Source organism: Protopterus annectens, chromosome 17.part0 (genome assembly GCF_019279795.1).
Source record: "Protopterus annectens isolate FY-2018-M chromosome 17.part0, PAN1.0, whole genome shotgun sequence".
Taxonomy (NCBI): Eukaryota; Metazoa; Chordata; order Ceratodontiformes; family Protopteridae; genus Protopterus; species Protopterus annectens.
In genome coordinates, this window is record NC_056751.1 from 555,026,806 (window position 1) to 555,044,511 (window position 17,706).

The 17,706-nt window shown below is 43.7% G+C and overlaps 1 protein-coding gene across 1 annotated transcript in view; it reads right to left on the reverse strand.

Annotated features, from left to right (window-relative positions):
• The window catches only part of LOC122791843 (cytosolic 5'-nucleotidase 1B-like), a 690,897-nt gene that overhangs the window by 434,815 nt on the left and 238,376 nt on the right, over positions 1–17,706 (reverse strand). Inside the window, exon 3 of the mRNA XM_044059803.1 lies at positions 9,726–9,855. Coding sequence (XP_043915738.1) covers positions 9,726–9,855 — 130 coding nt within the window. The remainder of the gene's footprint in view (positions 1–9,725; positions 9,856–17,706) is intronic.

The window sequence follows — 17,706 nt, forward strand, 5'->3', positions numbered from 1 at the left end:
CCGACCGGGACGGAGCCGAAAGCACACCGAATCCCTCTGATCCGAAGCTCGGCCTACGGCTCCGAGAGGTCGGATCTGACAGACTCGAGGGAATAGTCGGAGCCAACGTGCCCAGCACGGTCGGCTCCGACCTACCCCCGGATCCAACGTGGCTCGGCTCCAAGCCCGGAATGCGGGTCGGAGAAGGAGCTATAGGAGCGAAAAAAGGGGTCGAGCTCCCCCCCCAGAGGGGGGGGGGGGGGCAAGAGCACTCCCATTTGCATCTGGGCCTGGATGAATCTCCTCATCATCCGGTCCATATCCACATCAGACATGCTAAAAGTGGACCTCGACGAGGCCACCGAGGCAGACCTGGAGTGTCGCCTCGATGACCTCGACGGAGACCGGATCACCTCCTCCTCAGGACCCAGGGAGAAACAAGGGGATCGGATCCGAGGAGGAGGAGATCGAGAAGACTTGGATGGGGAAGCCCTCTTGGCGGGCGGGGCCGATGAAGAGTCCTCGGCCCGCCGCTTAAGGTGCTTCTCCCACCGCTTCTCTTTCCTGGCCTCCCTATCCTCCGGAGGCGAAGCGGGAGGTTGAGTCCTGGTCGGAGGAAGGGAGGCAGGGGTGACCGCTACCGGGGGGGTAGCGGGCACCAAAGCACCGGAGGCCGAAGCAGAGTCTGGGGGTATAAGACCCGCCAGAACTAGCTTCGACCTTCGATCCTTGAGTGCCCTGGGGTTGAACGCTGCGCAAATCGCGCAACCTGATGAGAGGTGTTCAACCCCAAGGCACCTAACGCACCGAGTGTGGCCATCAGCCGGTGAAAGCTTGTGACCACACTCGGTGCATTTTGAAAAAATTGCCTTAGGGGCCTCCGACATACTGAAGTAAGCACACTCACTAGGCCCCTAATCCAGTCACACACACACGCTATGACCAGCGGGGGAGGGAGAATTATACTTAAAATAAAACAAGTAAGTTATAAATGTAAAAGGAGAAAGGGTAAACCTATCACACACACAACCAGTCACTCAGAAGATTTTTCTCACAAAACGCCAAGAGCTCTGAACCTAGCTGTTGCTTGAAGAGCGGAAAACTAGATCTGAGGTCAGTTAGGGCAGGCAGGGGATTATGGGTAAGGGGTATGAGCTAGGAGCTCGGATCTATGCTGTGTTAGAAGTTGCCGGCTCGGATCCGAGATCGGATCCGTATCCCACAGGTTGCTGACAAATGAAGTTCCTACTTCAGATCATTATTTATATATAATCAGGTTAACTGGAGCAAAAAAGTAGTTATGTACTCACCATAACGTTCCATCTGAGTAGGTAACTTCATTTGTCAGCAACCTGTGGGTATCAGATCCGAACCGGCAGCTTTCCAAGCTAGAGATCCGAGCTCCTAGCTCCTCCCCCTTACCCATAATACCCTGCTACCTCCTTCCAGTCCTCAGATCGAGTTTGCCCAAATATCAGCAAACACTAACACTAAAACAAATCTGAACCTCCTAACCCGATATCTGCGAGGAGTGGATCACTTAATCATCCGTGGAACGAACTATAGGTTAGGGGTAGGAGGGGGGGGGGTCGGTTGCTGACAAATGAAGTTACCTAATCAGATGGAACGTTATGGTGAGTACATAACTTCTTTATCTGAAGTAGTTAACTTCATTTGATCAGCAACCTGTGGGACAGAGTCCCCAGCTACCAAAAACTTGGGAGGTCCTCAAGGAAGAATATTCCAGAGCACTGCAAAGCCAAAGGCTGCCCTACCTCTGGATATCAGATCTAATTTATAATAAGAAATAAAGGTATGAGAGGAAGCCCAAGTAGCAACCAAACAAATGTCATCCAAGGGTACCCTTGACCAAAAAGCGGCCGAAGTAGCCATTGAACGGGTAAAAGGAGCACGGACCCCTACGGGCTAAGGCCGACCAGAAATTTTGTATGCAAGTAGAATGCATTGGGATATCCACCTAGCTAGGGTCACCTTCGTTACAGATTTGCTCAGAGATGGCTTAGCAAAGGAGACAAAGAGCTGCTCCGACTTGCGTGAGGCAGCAGTTCTGTGCAAATAAAAGCGCAATGGTCTATGCACATCTAATTAATGTAGTCTGCTACTCTCCTTTGTTCTGGTAGTTAGAAAAGAAAACAGGTAGATTAATGGACTGGTTGATGTTGGCCTCGGAGGCCACTTTGGGTAAAAAGGAGGGATTAGCCCTGAGGGATACTCTGTCCATATGGAAGACAAGATACGGAGGTTTGGTACAAAGAGCCTGAAGCAGACACCCTTCTAGCTGAGGTAATCGCAATCAAGAAGGCAGTTTTTCAAGACAAATACTTTGTCGACCAAAGCTGCAGGATCAAAGGGGGGGGCCAGTAAGAGCCTGGAGGACTAAGGTTAGATCTCACGGGGGGACCACATTCTTGACTGGAGGTCTTAAAAGGAAGGTACCCCACAAGAAGGTCTTACAGAACTTAGAGGAAGCTAAAGGACCAAGGTGGTCTATGTGAACGTGGGAGATGGCTGCCATTTGAATCTTCACAGTTGACGAACTGGCCCCCTGATGAAAGATGTGGGATAAGAACTCAAGTACTGCTGGAATAGGAGCCGTAAAGGGGTCCAGATTCCTTTGCCCGGCCCAGATAGAAAAACATTTCCATTTACTGTTGTAAACTTTCCTGCTAGAAGGTTTATGTGCCGCCACCAGGATGGATTTCACTGCGGACGAGATGTCGGGAGTCCTAGCTACTAATGGAACTGGATCAACCAAGCGGAAAGCTTGAGGTCGTCCATGTTCGGAGTTTTCAATCCTGAAGGATGAGAGATCAGATCCGGGATGGGATCTAGGATCCAAGTAGGAGCCATGAGGTGAGACTGTAGGTATGGGAACCAAGTTTGATGAGGCCAGAATGGGGCTATGAGGATAACTTTGCTCCCCAACTGCCGAGCTTTCTGCAAGAATTTTGTCATTAACAGAAGAGGAGGATAAGCATAAAGAAGACCGGATGGCCAAGCATGAACTAGAGCGTCTCTGGGGGTCTCCTCCGGAGGGGGGATAAGGGCGAAAAACTCGCTGAACTTTGTGTACAAAGGCGATGCGAACAGATCGCAGCAAGGTTGACCCCATTTGAGCAAGATCTGTTTCGCCACTAAGGGGTTCAGAGACCACTCGTAAGGTGAGAGGATAGTCCAACTCAGCTTGTCCGCTAGAATGCTGGGCCAACCTGGAATGTGCGTTGCTAGCAGAAAACGGTTGGTGGAAATCACCCACTCCCAAACTCTCATGGCCTCTCGGCAAAGGGGGTAAGACCTGGTTCCCCCCTGTTTGTTGATGCACCAGACGACTAACATGTTGTCAGTCTGAATTGCAATAGTCCCTAGAGGAAGGACGGCATGGAGAGCTTGCAATGCTAGAAGCATCGCCCTCATCTCCAGAACACTGATATGCAGAACGGTCTCTGTTGGAGTCCACGTGCCTTGGACGGTTCTGCCCATGCAATGCCCCCCCACCCTAAGCGAGAAGTGTCCGTGGTCACCGTGGCTTGGGGTAGAGGCATCAAAAAGGGCCGTCCCTCCTGAAGCTCTCGGGAATGAAGTCACCAAAGTAGAGATTCCCTGCAAACCCTGCTGAGGGGAATCAGGGAGTATAATGGATGTCGAAGGATGGACCACTGGACCTGTAAGGTCCATTGAAGAACCCTCATTCAGGCGGGCTAGGGGTGAAAGGTGGATAGCCGCCGCTACAGACCCTAGAGCCCTCAGGACTAATTCCACTGGTGGGGCCGGAGACTGAAGGGCTAAGACATGGAGAGTTAGATTGAGGAGTCTGTCTAATGTCAGGAAGGCCTTGGACTGCAGCGTGTTTATTCTGGCCCCTATGAAGTCCAGGACCTGAGCAGGTTGAAGGGACAATTTTTTTGTCATTTATGGCAATCCCCAAATGATGGGCCAGACGCATAAAATAATCCCTGGCCGAGCATAGTAGATGCCTAGTGGGAGCGGCGAAGAGCCAGTCGTCCAGGTAAGAAAAGACCTGTATTCCCTGAAGCCTCAGGTGGGCCACTACAACTGCTATGACCTTGGTGAACACCCTGGGGGCTGTGGTAAGGCCGAAAGGGAGGACCCTGAACTGATAATGACTGGCCCCTAACCGAAAGCAGAGAAACCTCCTGGATCGCCTGTTCATCAGAATGTGATCGTATGCATCCTTGAGGTCTATGAAGCACATCCAGTTGTTCTCCTGTAAGAGAGGGAGAATAGACTGAATGGTGACCATCCGGAATTTTTCCTTGGCAACGGATAGGTTCAATGCAGAGAGGTCGAGAATTGTTAAGTCCCCCGTCTTTTGGCACCAAAAAGAACCTGGAGTAAATGCCTAATCCGGGCTGGTCTGGGGGACACGCTGGATGGCTCTTTTTCTTAGTAACTCTTTTATCTCTAAAGCTGCAGCCTCCCTCTGATTGGGTGGGACATCGGGGAGGCATCCCAATTGAGGGGAGGATTCGCAAAGGGAATAGAATAACCTCTGGATATTATTCGGAGCATCCAGCGATCTGTCGTAATGGACTCCCAATGTGCTAGGTGTTCCGAAAAACGCCCCCCGACTGCCTCCAGAGAGGAGCAGTCGGGCAACCCCTCAGGGTTGCTGCGCGGGTCGATCGGCAAAGGGTTCCTCGACCCGAAATTCTTTGGCCCCCCTCTGCCTCTGGGCCGGCGTCCACCTTGTCCTCCCCTGCCTCTGAAGGACAAAGGGTCTGGAGCAAAACGGGATTGTTGAGATTTCCGGAACCACATCTTCTTTTATCCTCTCTGGTTCCTGGAAAAGGACCTTTGAGGAGCCGAGAAGTGGATTCTGATGGCAGACGTCTTCCTGTCTTTCTTGCTCTGGAGTCCCGTATCGCGGATGGTCTTGCCAAACAAGGTAGAACCGTCAAAGGGCGTGTTCGCGAAGGACGCCTTGAAGGGTTCTGCAAAATTGCAAAGGCGGAGCCAAGCATGGCGATGCCTGCTCCGCTGGCTCTAGCCATCCCCTCCGTGGCATGGGAGAGAAGCCGCATAGAAATGTTGGAAATTGACTTTAGAGTGGCCATTCGTGTCGAGAAGGTTCTTTTGTCCTCGTCAGACATGGACTCCAGGGGTGCCCAGCGTACTCTGATTAGGTCCCGCTGAAGTCGAATCACGTGTGCCAAGTAGTTCAGCACCCTTATGGAGAAGGTGGCTGAAGCGAACATCCGCTTTCCAATGCGGTCCATCGTCAGAGACTCCTTGTCGGGAGGATGCACCGAGGAACTTTCCTGAGCCAGTTCCTTTTTGGTGGCAGCCGCCACCACCATGGCATCTACTGGGGAACCTTTGCTCCACGCCGTCCTGTCTGTCGGGGGACCAAGGACTTTATCAGGTCTTCTGGGGATTGGCTCTACAGTGTCTGGCTCCTTCCACTCCCTGGTAGTTATGAGATCTACCAGGGGATCGGTGGGTGGGGAGACCCAAGAGGTAGATGGGCCTGAGTCAAACATCTCCAGAAACAGACTCATCCGAAGAAGGTTTTTGGCCTGACCACCCCCCTCTAATGCACAGCATCTCCATGATGTCTCCTTTGGAGACATCTTCGGGAGGTGACCTGGGGGAACCACCTGGGGGAACCTTCCCCTTCCTCCAAGTCAGTGTCTTCCGAGAGGGACTCGGGGAAGTCCAAGTGCCTCCTTTTACACTTTCGTTTGTGAGAAACCTCCTTGGGAGGACTGTCCGAGGGCGGCTCACCAACCAGGTCCTGTTCCTCTAGGGGAACCATCTGGGACGTAGGCGCAGGCCGTCCATGATGATGGATGATGGAAGTCAGGCCCGTCTGCAAGGGAATGGCGGGTGGATCCGTAGCACGAGCCAGGGAACTCGAATCCCTCGAGAGGACCCTCTCCACAATGTTGAAGGCCGACGGTGAACCGCTCTTTCTAGGATCCGACAGCAGCCCCCTCGGATCCGACGTGTGGATTGGTGCCGGAGCCAAAGCGATCGGACTTGAAAGAGAGGTGTGCTCAGACCGTGTCGGGGCCGGAGACGCACTCACCCCTCCGGATCAGAGGCTCGGCTCATGGCCCCGAGAGCTCGGATCCGAAAAAGGACCCGACAAACTCGAGGGTACAGCCGGCGAAGTAGTGATGACTACCGGCGCCGACTCCCCGGCTCTGATGCTACCCGGATCAGACGGCTCCGAAACCCAATAATGGATCAGAGAAGGAGCAATGGGGGCAAAGAAAGAGACCGAGCTCCCCTCTGGAGGGGGGGGGGGGCAAGAGCACTCCCATCTGCATCTGGGCCTGGAGGAAGCTACGCATCATCCAGTCCATGTCCACATCCGAAAGGCTCCTCATTGACCTAGAAGAGGCCGCCAAGGCTGGCCGGGAAGGCCGCCTCGATGACCTAGAAGGTGACCGGGTCTCCTCCTCCAGCTCCGGAGAGAAACTAGGAGAACGGAGCCGAGAGGGGGAAGATCCGGAGACCTTCGAAGAAGAAAGGAGCAACTTAGCCGGCGAGGCAGAGGGATCCGAATCGGCCCGCCGCTTATGGCTCCTATGCCTCTCCCTCTTTCTCTGTGTTTATCTTTTTACCTGACGTCCCTCTCTCCCTGGGACACTGAGGGAGGTTGAGTCCCAGCCAGGGGAGTAGGAACGGAAGGGTGAACAGCCGCAGCCGCGGCTGGTGCCACTGAGGGAGAGGAGGAAGAAGCAGGATCCGAGGGCAAAAGGCCCGCAAGGATTAACTTAGTCCTCTTGTCCCTCAAAGCCCGGGGGTTGAAGGCGGCACAAATCAGGCAGCCTGAAGATAAATGAGCCACCCCCAGGCAAATAACGCACTGAGTGTGGCCATCGGCCGGGGACAGCTTATGGCCACAATCGGAGCATTTAGAAAATATGGCCTTAGGGACTTTGGCTATGATAATTCACACACACACGCCCTCACACACAGATAAGGGGAAGGGGAAAGTTAAGAGTAACTGACTACGAAGGGAAAACTATTTTAAACTAATAGACTAGGAATAGACTAATACTCACACACACAGAATTTGAGAGAAAAGGGAGAAAAAACCCTGTGAAAAAACATTCACAATTATCGCCAGGAGCTCGTCACTCATGCTTCAATAAGCCGCAGCAAATGAGATTTGAGGACTGGAAGGAGGTAGGGTATTATGGGTAAGGAGAGGAGCTAGGAGCTCGGATCTCTAGCTTGGAAAGCTGCCGGCTCAGATCAGGGTTGGATCCGATAACTTCGTTTGATCAGCAACCTGTGGGTAACTACTTCAGATGGAGTGGTTACAAAGGGTGGTTCTGTTAAGAGCAATGAAAGCAATACAAATCATTCCTTTAGCGAAGCTCCCCTTAACACCACTGTGTAAATCAAAGACTGTGCTACCTAAAACTGAAACTTAAAAGCTAGAGACAAATTACAATATAAAACCAGCTTACTAACACTTCATATAGGCTAACCAAATACAAATTGTATTAAGAAACTAACAAAATGATTAGCTAACAAATAAAAATATGCACCACTAGACATCTATCAGAATAAATATTAATAAATATAAACTGCCTTTTAACAAAGATCGCTTTTGTATCAAATAAATACTTCATCAGGTTTGTGTGCCAATAAACTATGAAATGAATGAACACGTGTTTAAACCTACAAGTGAAAACCTAAGTAGGATGAAAACCAAAACTATAATTGCTAAGGTGGAAATACAATGATAAATGTTAAAAATAAAGCACTCATGCCATGGGGATCTGTTAAAGTGTGGCATCTAACTAGGAAAACACTTGGTTTGAATGTGTAAGAGTACACTCAAGAGAAGAGTCTTGTTCGAAAACAAATGTACCCTTATATGTGGAACCATGAGAAATACACCATATGGGCTTAAACCAGCTGAAAAACTGCTTTTTACATTTACAAGTATGTGCAGAAGTGATGTTTAATGAATTAAAAAACTGTTGTGAAGTTAATCATGTGCAAAAGCATCGAGCATCAACAGGCCCACACAAATGGTTCTAAAGTGAAATGATCCAACTAATTGCCCTGTTTGAAGTGAAATAATGTAACTAGTCGCCCTGCTTGGAAACTAAACCTGTAAAACCAGAAGGGCTGATGGAAAAATAATGTGGCTTGTGAATATAATATGCTATGTACATTTTAAGTGTTATAACCATAGTTTACCAAAACAGAAAATACAACCATCAAACCAGTTAATCTCAGTCAGAAAATAAGGTAACTTCTCTATACGACACATAGCAGACTGCCTCCTGAATTGTATGAAGCTAACAAAGTAACCTAAAATTATTAAAAATACAATTATCTAACATATCAAGTAACATTGAATCTTCCTGATAAATTAGCAAAGAATGTTAAAAAACAGTTAAAAATGACTGTTTAACAGATAAACCATGCTAAAATATACAGAAATGCTAAACATATGCATCAGAAAACAGCACCAATGTCAGTTATTTTCACCATAAAATATTTAGTGTTTGTTTTTAACAGTATTAGTCAGTAATGTCGTCATTAATCAGTCTCATATCAGTCTTTTAAACAGTGGGGCAGTTTTCTGACTTCTAGTATGCTTTCTATGGAGCAAGAATAAAAACAAGGGAAACACTATTGAAGAATACTAAAGAGCCTGACACTGTACCAAAAAGCTAAGAGGGAGGTAGAGCAGCAAAAAAAGGGAAATATTTTAGGCAAAGAAAAAATTCACTTACGAACCAATAATTTAACGCTTGAGAGAAGGACCCTACATCTGAGCATGATGGTGGCAAACGAGATCTGTGGTGTTGAGGATGGACGAGAGAATTATGGGTAGAGGGAGGAGCTCAAGAGTTGGATCCAAAATCTATACTATGTGACTAAGTAGGATCCATGGTTCAGATCCGTAACCCATTCAACGAGGAAGAATGAAAAGGACAGCACCAGATACGGAATTTTTTTTCCCCCCAAAAGGAACTTACCTGCCCAGCAAAAGGAAACACAAGTCAGCTGTCAATCCTCAAAAGCCTAAGAGGAGTATACTCTTCAGTGGCAGTAAAGCTCTGAAGGGCTTTTCCCCCAGACTTATCTTTTAGTCAGATCATGTTGAGCTGCTTGACAGTTATGGCATGTGAAAGTTGCCCTGAAGCTTTGGAAACTGGATGGCCATTATATTCATGGCAGGATATAACCCACATAGCTAAGGCTGCTGCAGCAGTGACCAATACGAAGAACATCAACAGGAATGATGATTTCCACAAGCTCAACTTTGACTTTTTACTCCTATCACAAAGTCAGGAAGCATGACAAAAACATGTCTGATGAGGTCTTCCATTCTGCTCCTATTTGCCAGCTAGCTTCAAAGGCACTTTTACCTCTTTTATCCCTCCAGTCTCTCTTACACTTTTCTTGTGTTTATTTGGGGGGGAACAGACACACATCACTGTTTCTTATTAATCCTGGATTACTACATTTTCTTTAAAAATCTATCATCTTTGCCAATATTCTTTAATGCCACACCTCTTTCCCCAAGTCCTTAACAGAAATGCTTCTAATACACTGCTGTTTTTCTTTAACTAAAATACAAAGTAAATTAATGAATTGTTCAAATGACATTGCTTTTGTAGGTCACCCCAACTGCATGACATCACACCAGTGAAGTAACACAGAAGAGGCACTACTTTAGATAAGGCAGTCAGTATATAATATTTTTTCTAGCAAACACATCTTACCATAGTGGTTTACACTATTAATAATACGCTTGCCACTTTCTGGACTGTTGTTTGACAGCAGCATCACATCAAATAACTGTTTCTCTTCTGGATTTTGCTCCAGTAGCTTTACATTTACCATCTGAAATGCCTGGAAGAGATGAAATAAAAGTTATGATCCTGAGCACCTCAAAGCACAGGTATTGCACAACAGTTACCAGCTGATTAGCACAGTAAAAACCTTGTGCGATGTCTGTACTGCTGACAAAGACTTTATATCCTCAAGTGGAATGGAGGCCATTTAAGTCTTATAGCAGTACCTTCAGCAAAAACAAACATTCCTGCTGACACATCCCACAGATGGATGTCGGAAAAATAGAATGTGTTATGTGAATGGATGGTACACTTCTAAAACACAACACAAACTGTAATAAGAATTCAAAGGGCTATGCCAAAATGTTAAGCAGGTAATCTCTGAACTACTTTATAAATTCACTGACAATATCCATGAAAAATGCAAAAATAAAGTAAATCACAAAATACTATACCTGCAATTTTTTTGGCATAAAAACTGCAAGTGCAATATTCTGGATTATTAACTTATCAATATTAATGAATAGTAATGGTGGACTTACTCCTGTGGTACTCTACAAGTTACTTCCCTTATTTGCGGCATTATGCCTTTCTTCCATGCAGTACTACAGTTCTTTGATCATGGCCCTTCGCTTGCACCTTTCGTTTTCCTAGCAGGTTTTAGTGCAATAAAAACATAGTTCTTGGTGAAGTCTTAGTATACCACATTTAATGTTGCTCTCTTTTTCAAGTTCTTCTGTAAGCCAATTACAAAATCGGATCACATTTGAATGACAGGTTCATATGGTCACAAATCTATGTTAGCTGTGGTCTTTATGATTCTTCACCCAGGAAAACTAGCCTTTCAGAATTCCATCCCTGAAATTCCCTGGCATTGCCACCACAACTGCACTTCCCAATGTTTTCCTTGCTCCTCTTCTAGAAATAAGCACTACACTACCCGTCCTTCAAGACATCATAAACTTCTGCACTGGTCAGTGATCTGTCAACAGTGTCTGTCAGAAGATCGCCCAGCACAATGTACAGGTTCCTGAAGACACTAAGAGAAGGACCATGTGCTTTATCTTCTCAGATGGTAGGAACTCTTTGCTGTCCATCCTATTATATATGTCCATGGTACTCTCCATTTTGCTGTACTTCCCTCTCAGCATTGCACACTACTCGTTTTCCTTTGTAAAGATGAAATAAAATATTCGTTTTATGTAACAAATTTCTACCAGAATTCTATGACAGCTCAGCAAACCTTTGCGCATTCTGGTTACATACTTACTCCTTCAGGGCTGTCACAGCCACAAGCCTTGAACTATAACCAACAAACCACAATGTACATGGAAAGAAATAAGTTTTAGCACTTCTGCTCATTTAATAATGAACTTCAGAAACTAGTTAAATATATAAAGCTGTGTTTAAATACAATTTGAAGGATAACATCATAAATGAAACTGTACAATAAACATGTTTAAAAAGTACATGCGTCCATAACCAATTTCATATTAAAAGGTAAAAAGAGAAGAAACTAATTACTCATAAAAAGTTAAATAATCTTGTATTTTAAAACATGTTTAACACTGACAGTTTCATTAATTCCAGGCAGAAAATCTGCTCTAAGAAAAACTTGCCATTTCAATCCTTGCTTCACTAAAAAGTTTGTTAGATTCAACAAATAATTTCTGGCCTACTTTCTCAAGCACTAAACTCAAACTTTATGAAATCAGTGCAATTCAAACTGTGCCTAGCGAAAGCATCGTTAGTGTCACGTTTCTTAATAGCTAGAAGATGTTCTCTAATTCCGTTGGACAGTTTCCTAATGGTTGCACCTACATAGAAAACTATGGCAGTTCATACACATAGCCAAATATGCTATACCCACAATATTACAGTTGAAACAATCTCTAGCTACAAACTGGTAGCTGCAGTGTTCAAAGTAATAACTACTACACTTGTAATAATTGTAAATATTGTAGATACATTAACAAGGACTTGTACCACAACACTTCTTTACTTGAAATAGTATGTGTTCATTCCAATAATTGCTTCAAATTCGAATTTTTCTTAAAAACAAACTTGGGTTTCACATCCAATATTTCAGTCAACTCTGAATTGCCCAAAATAATTTTCCAGTTTTTTTCTAAAATACACCTACTGTCACAGTCAGTAAGACATATAGGAATGGGAAAGGATAAGAGTCTAGTCTATTGTCAGCAGTTTTACTGATTGTTTTTGGTGTGAAGCCAACATTTAAAATAGCTGAAAATTTGGTGTCTCTAGCTTGGATAACTTCCAGGGCAATTTCATTATATTTGTTTAACTGGTATCCCCCTCTCATGAAACATTTTGGTAACTACTGTGACTTCACTCAATAAATCAGAATTGGAACTGTTCACCTACTTAGTCTAATAATCTGACCTCTAAAAATACTACATTTCATAGAAAGGGTGATAGCTGTCAAAATGTACATAATTGTTGGCAAAGGTCTCCTCTAGAAATACAGCTAACAAACCTTCCATTTTCTAAATCTAATGTCACTTCAGTAGCCAAAAAAATTAATATAGTGTGCCCTTTATCACTGATACCAAATTTCAGCCAGGGAACACATTCATTCATTTCTTGCATAAACAGGGTCAGTTGTTCAAAATTCCCTATCTATAAAAACACTAAATAGTCAATGTATCTTTTGTATAATGTAATATTCTAAAATAAATCCATGTTAGCTAGAAATTCCATCTCCCACCAACATATGACTAAATTGGTAAAAGCAGGTGCCACTTTGGCACCCACCACTATATCAGAAGTTGGCTGAAAAATGTCTCCAAAGAGAAAAAAAACTGTTACTTAAAACAATTATTAATAAAGTACAGATAGTGTTAACGTCAAAACTCAACATATCTGTATACTTAACTAAACAGGACCCCACAAGTTCAATGCCTTCTACTTGATGTATTACAGTATTCAAGGAAGTGACATCTGGAGTACAAAAAGTGTCATTTCCATTAAACGGACATCTTTCAAATATAAACTTTTTTGTACTACTTAATTCAATACAGAGTCCAAACAGGCTGTGATCTTATTTTTTATTATTAGGAGCAAAAACTGTTGGCCTAAATGGTGAGTTCTTTGTCTGAATTTTTGGTATACCGAAATTTTTTTCCTAATTCGGCCTGCTCTACTTGCAAAAAATCAAATAGTCCAACATCAATAAAACTGATAAAATAAATCAAGTAACTGCATGTCAACAAATGAAAACTACATCTTAAAAAAATCTTAGGCCACTTTTTTGTACTCTTCTCCTTCAGTGAGTAATTTAACCATAGCACTGCTATTATCAGTTACATTAATACTATTCTGTATGTTTCATGAGAATGGATAACCCCATTAAACTGAATGAAATTGCCCTGGAAGTTATCCACGCTAAAGACACCAAATTTCCAGTTATTTTAAATGCTGGGTACACACCAAAAACAGTCCGTAAAACTGATGACTATACAAGTTTAGCCTTTCCCATTCCTGTGTGTCTTAATGGCCGTGACATTAGGTGTGTTTTAGAACAAAACTGGAAAATTATTTTCAGCAATTCAGAGTTAACTGAAATACTGGATGTGAAACCAAAGTCTGTTTTTAAGAAAACGTTGAATTTGAAGCAATTATTGGAAAAACACAAGTCCTTGTAATAACTGTAAATATTGTACATATATTAACAAGTGGAGTAGTTATTACTTGGGACACTGTGGCCACCAGTTTGTAGCTAAGGATTTTCAGCTGTTAATACTGAGAGTATAGTGTGTATTTGGTTACTTGTACGAACTGTCAAAGTTTCTATGTAGGTAAAAACCATTAGGAAACTGTCCAATAGAATTAGAGATCATCTAGCTATTAAGAAACGTGACACTAACAATGCTTTAGCTAGGCACAGTTTGAAATGCAATGATTTCAGAAAGTTTGTTTTTAGTGCTTAAGAAAGACCAGAAATTATTTGTTGCATCTTTTAATAACTTTTTAGTGAAGCAAGAATTTAAATGGCAAGCTTCTCTTAGTTTCATTTAATTCCGGGCAGAAAATCTGCTCTATCAATGTTAAAAGGGTTTTAAAACACAAGATTATTTAATTTTTTACGATTAATTAGTTTCTTCTCTTTGTACCTTTAAATATGAAATTGGTTACAGAGGTATGCACTTTTTAAACGTGCTTACTGGACAGTTTAATTTAGGATACCATCTTTTCAATTGTATTTAAACACACCTTTGTATGTTTTTAACTAGTTTCTGAAGAAGTTCATTATTAAACAAACAAAAGCATTAAGCATTTCTTTCCGTGTACATTGTGGTTTGGTGGTTATAGTTAGAGGCTTGCGACTGTGACAGACCTGAAGAAAAGTTTTTTTTCTAGCTGCTGTGTTTGACCCTTCTGAGATTTTTTTTTTACACTCATTCTGGTTACATCCTTCCCTCCTTTCTGCTACATGCCTAACAGTAACAGGCCTTTGTTTTCCCTCTTGATTCATTTTGTCAACTCACTTTCTACTTGTACCTTTTCTGACTACCTCTTTTGCTGCCCTTCTATCTGGCTTCTATCTGGCTCATTTGCACTGTGCCTTTTCTACTTCCACACCCCTCCCATCCACCTATCCTCTGTCCTAAACACTGATTTTTCCAACTGTACTTAACCACAGGCATGTGTCTGCAGCGTTTCTCCCCAGACCTGCGCTGAAAATAGGCTCCTCCCAGTCAGACCTTCCCAGTCAACAAATGTTAACAAATAAATATAATACTCTCTTCCATCTCTTACTCTTTCTCAAACTCTTGTCTATATGCTTTGAGGATCCCATGGTTTGAACCCTCCCACAGCTTGTTTTTCCCATTTATGCCCAAACTCTCTGATCCTCTCCCCTAGCTCAACAAAATTTACTGTCTCAACATAATTATCTCCACCTCTACATCTTTTCCCTTCTCCCAAACATAAACCCCAGAGTGGCATGATCACAACCCCTGGGCCTCTGAATTCCTCCACCTTAGGCAGAAGCACATTTAAAATTCTGTTCTGTAAGGTACAGTCCTGCACAATCTGTTCTGTAAGGTACAGTCCTGCACAATCTAGATTTACTAGCTACTAGAAAATCCACTAGATTATAAAATCTTATGCAAAGCAGTCTGGGGATGACCAACTATTCTAGTGAAACTCAGAACCTCAGACACTGAATTATATTAGAGGATATTGAAAAAGAACTATGCAAACTGGAACCAAACAAAGCATAGGGAGGAGATGGAATTAGTAATAAAGGACCTGAGAACACTCGGACATGAAAAAGAAGTTATGTACTTACCATAACATTCCATCTCTGTTGTCCACATTCATTCCTCTTCGACTGATGGGGTCGTATCCAAGCCCTCAGATTGGACTCTGACGTCGTAAAAGCTTGTGGTAACCTTGAATTCCTGAGCTTCTCCCGTACCCAGAATGCACCACCCCCATTACCTCAGATCTTGTTTGCAGATTATAGCAAAAGACTAACACTTTACTCGTATAGAAGAAATAAATTAAGCAGAAATAAAGCAGATAAGGGAAGCACAAGGCTGTATCTGGACTCAAAGGCAAGGGAAAGACCTGAAGACTGTCTTTATCCACTCGCTCTTCAGACAACATCGGATGGGGGCTGGCAGGTAGGGAGTCGACGAGGAATGAAAATGGACAAAACAGATGGAACGTTATGGTAAGTACGTAACTTCTTTATCTGATGTCAATTTTCTTTCCATCCTCAACTGATGGGAAAGAGTCCCAAGCTACTATAATCCCAGGGTGGCCTCAAGGAAGGATATTCTTGAGCACCATTGAGACAAACAATGCCCTACTTAAGTCTAACTTTTAATGAGATATGAAGGTGTGAGGTGAAGCCCAAGTTGCTGTTGCACTAACATCACCCATGGAGGCTCTTGAAAGAAATGTTGAGGAAGCTGCTATGGATCTTGTAGAATGAGCAGGCAATTGCTCAGTTAAGGGCAAATTCAATTTACTGTAAATGAAAGAAATGCAATTTGTAAGCCATTTGGCTAGGGAAACTCTAAACAGTGCCTTGCCCAATTTCCTTTTGGCAAAGGAAACAAATAACAGCTGATTTCCTGAAGTCCTTTGTCCTGTAAGTAGAAAAACAATTGCTTATGCACATCTAGTGAATACAACAAATATTTGCCTTTGTTTGCATAATTTTGAAAGAAAACTGGAAGGTTTATAGATAGGTTAATGTTGGATTCTGATACAACTTTGGGTAAAAAAGGATGCATTAGTTCACAATACAATTCTTATCTTTAGGAAAAATTAGGTATGAGGTTTGACTGAAAGCCTGAATTTCTGAAATTCGTCTGGCCAAAGTAATGGCCACTAAAAATAAAATCCTCAAAGATAAAAATTTTAGATCAAGTATTTGCAGGTTCGAAGGGCGGAAGAACCAAAGCTTGCATTAACAGAGTTAAGTCCCATGGTGGAGTAGAATCTTTAAAAGGAGGGCTCAGTAGAAGTATTCCACTTAGAAAGGTCTCTCAAAGTTTATGCAAAGAAGGGAACAGTCATCATGACCAATATGGAAATTGGAAACTGTTGCTAGCTGAACCTTTACTGTAGAAGAACTAACCCCTTGCTCAAAAAGCCATGACAAAGTCCAGAATAGTATGAATCGGTGCAGAAAAGGGATCCACATAATTTTCAAGTGCCCAATGCGCAAATCTTTTCCATTTGTTAGCAAAAGTTTTTCTCATACATGGTTTGAGGGATAACAGAATTCGAACTATGGAGGAGTGCACTGACTGTCTGGCTATTACTGGAAATGGAGAAATCAAGTCATCAGCTTGAGCTTTGGAAGATCCGTAAAAACTATTCTTCGAGTGAGAAAGAAGGTCTGAACTGGATCCAGAATCCTGGGTTGATGGATCAAATGAGGCCACAGGAACAGGAATCAAATGTGTCAAGGCCAAAAGGAAGCAATAAGAATGACCTTGCTCTTCAACCTGGCAGCTCTCTGAAGGAATTTCGATATCAGAGCGATCGGATGATAAGCATACAGTAACCTGGGGGGGGGGGCAACTGAAGTAGAGCATCCCTTGCTGACTCCACCTGAGGGAGGATAAGGGCAAAGTAGTTACTGCACTTGTTTAGGGGAGATGCAAAGAGATCACAGCAACGTTGGCTCCACTTGTGGAAAATCATGTCTGCTGCTATCTGGTTGAGGGACCATTCATGAGGTAACAGAATGCACCTGCTCAGTTTGTCTGCTAGTATGTTGTTCTTCCCTGGAATATGCGTTGCTAACAGAAAGTGGCTGGGAGAGACTGCTCATTGCCACACTCATAGTGCTTCTCGATACAAGGGGTATGAACTGGTTTCAATCATTCCTAATGAGAGAAAATCTTGAAAGGTTTGCAACGCTAAGAGCACTGCTCTCAACTCCAGAATGTTGATACGCAAATTGGCCTCTTCTGGGGACCACATGCCTTGAATGGTCTTTCTCAGGTAATGCCCACCCACACCAGCAAGAAAACATCCGTGGTCACTATGATCCTGGGCTGAGAAGGGACAAATAGATGATCTTGCTGTAGCTCTGAATGGGTCTACCATATCAGATCTTTTACACACAAGCTGCTGATATGAATTGGGTTGGGTATTGATAGCTGAAGTATTGACCACTGAGATGCTAACATCCACTGAAGAATCCTCATGTGAAATTGGGCCAGCAGAACAAGGGGTATCACTGTTGCCATCAATCCTAACGCTTGCAGGACCAGACAAGCGGGGACTGTGGTACTGTAAAGTTTCTTGTTGATTTGCGATCTTACGGTTTGAACTCTAGAAAGGGGAAGAGAAGCCATTGTTGATCTTGTGTCGAGTAGCACCCTTATGAACTCTATAGTTTGAGATGGCTGAAGAT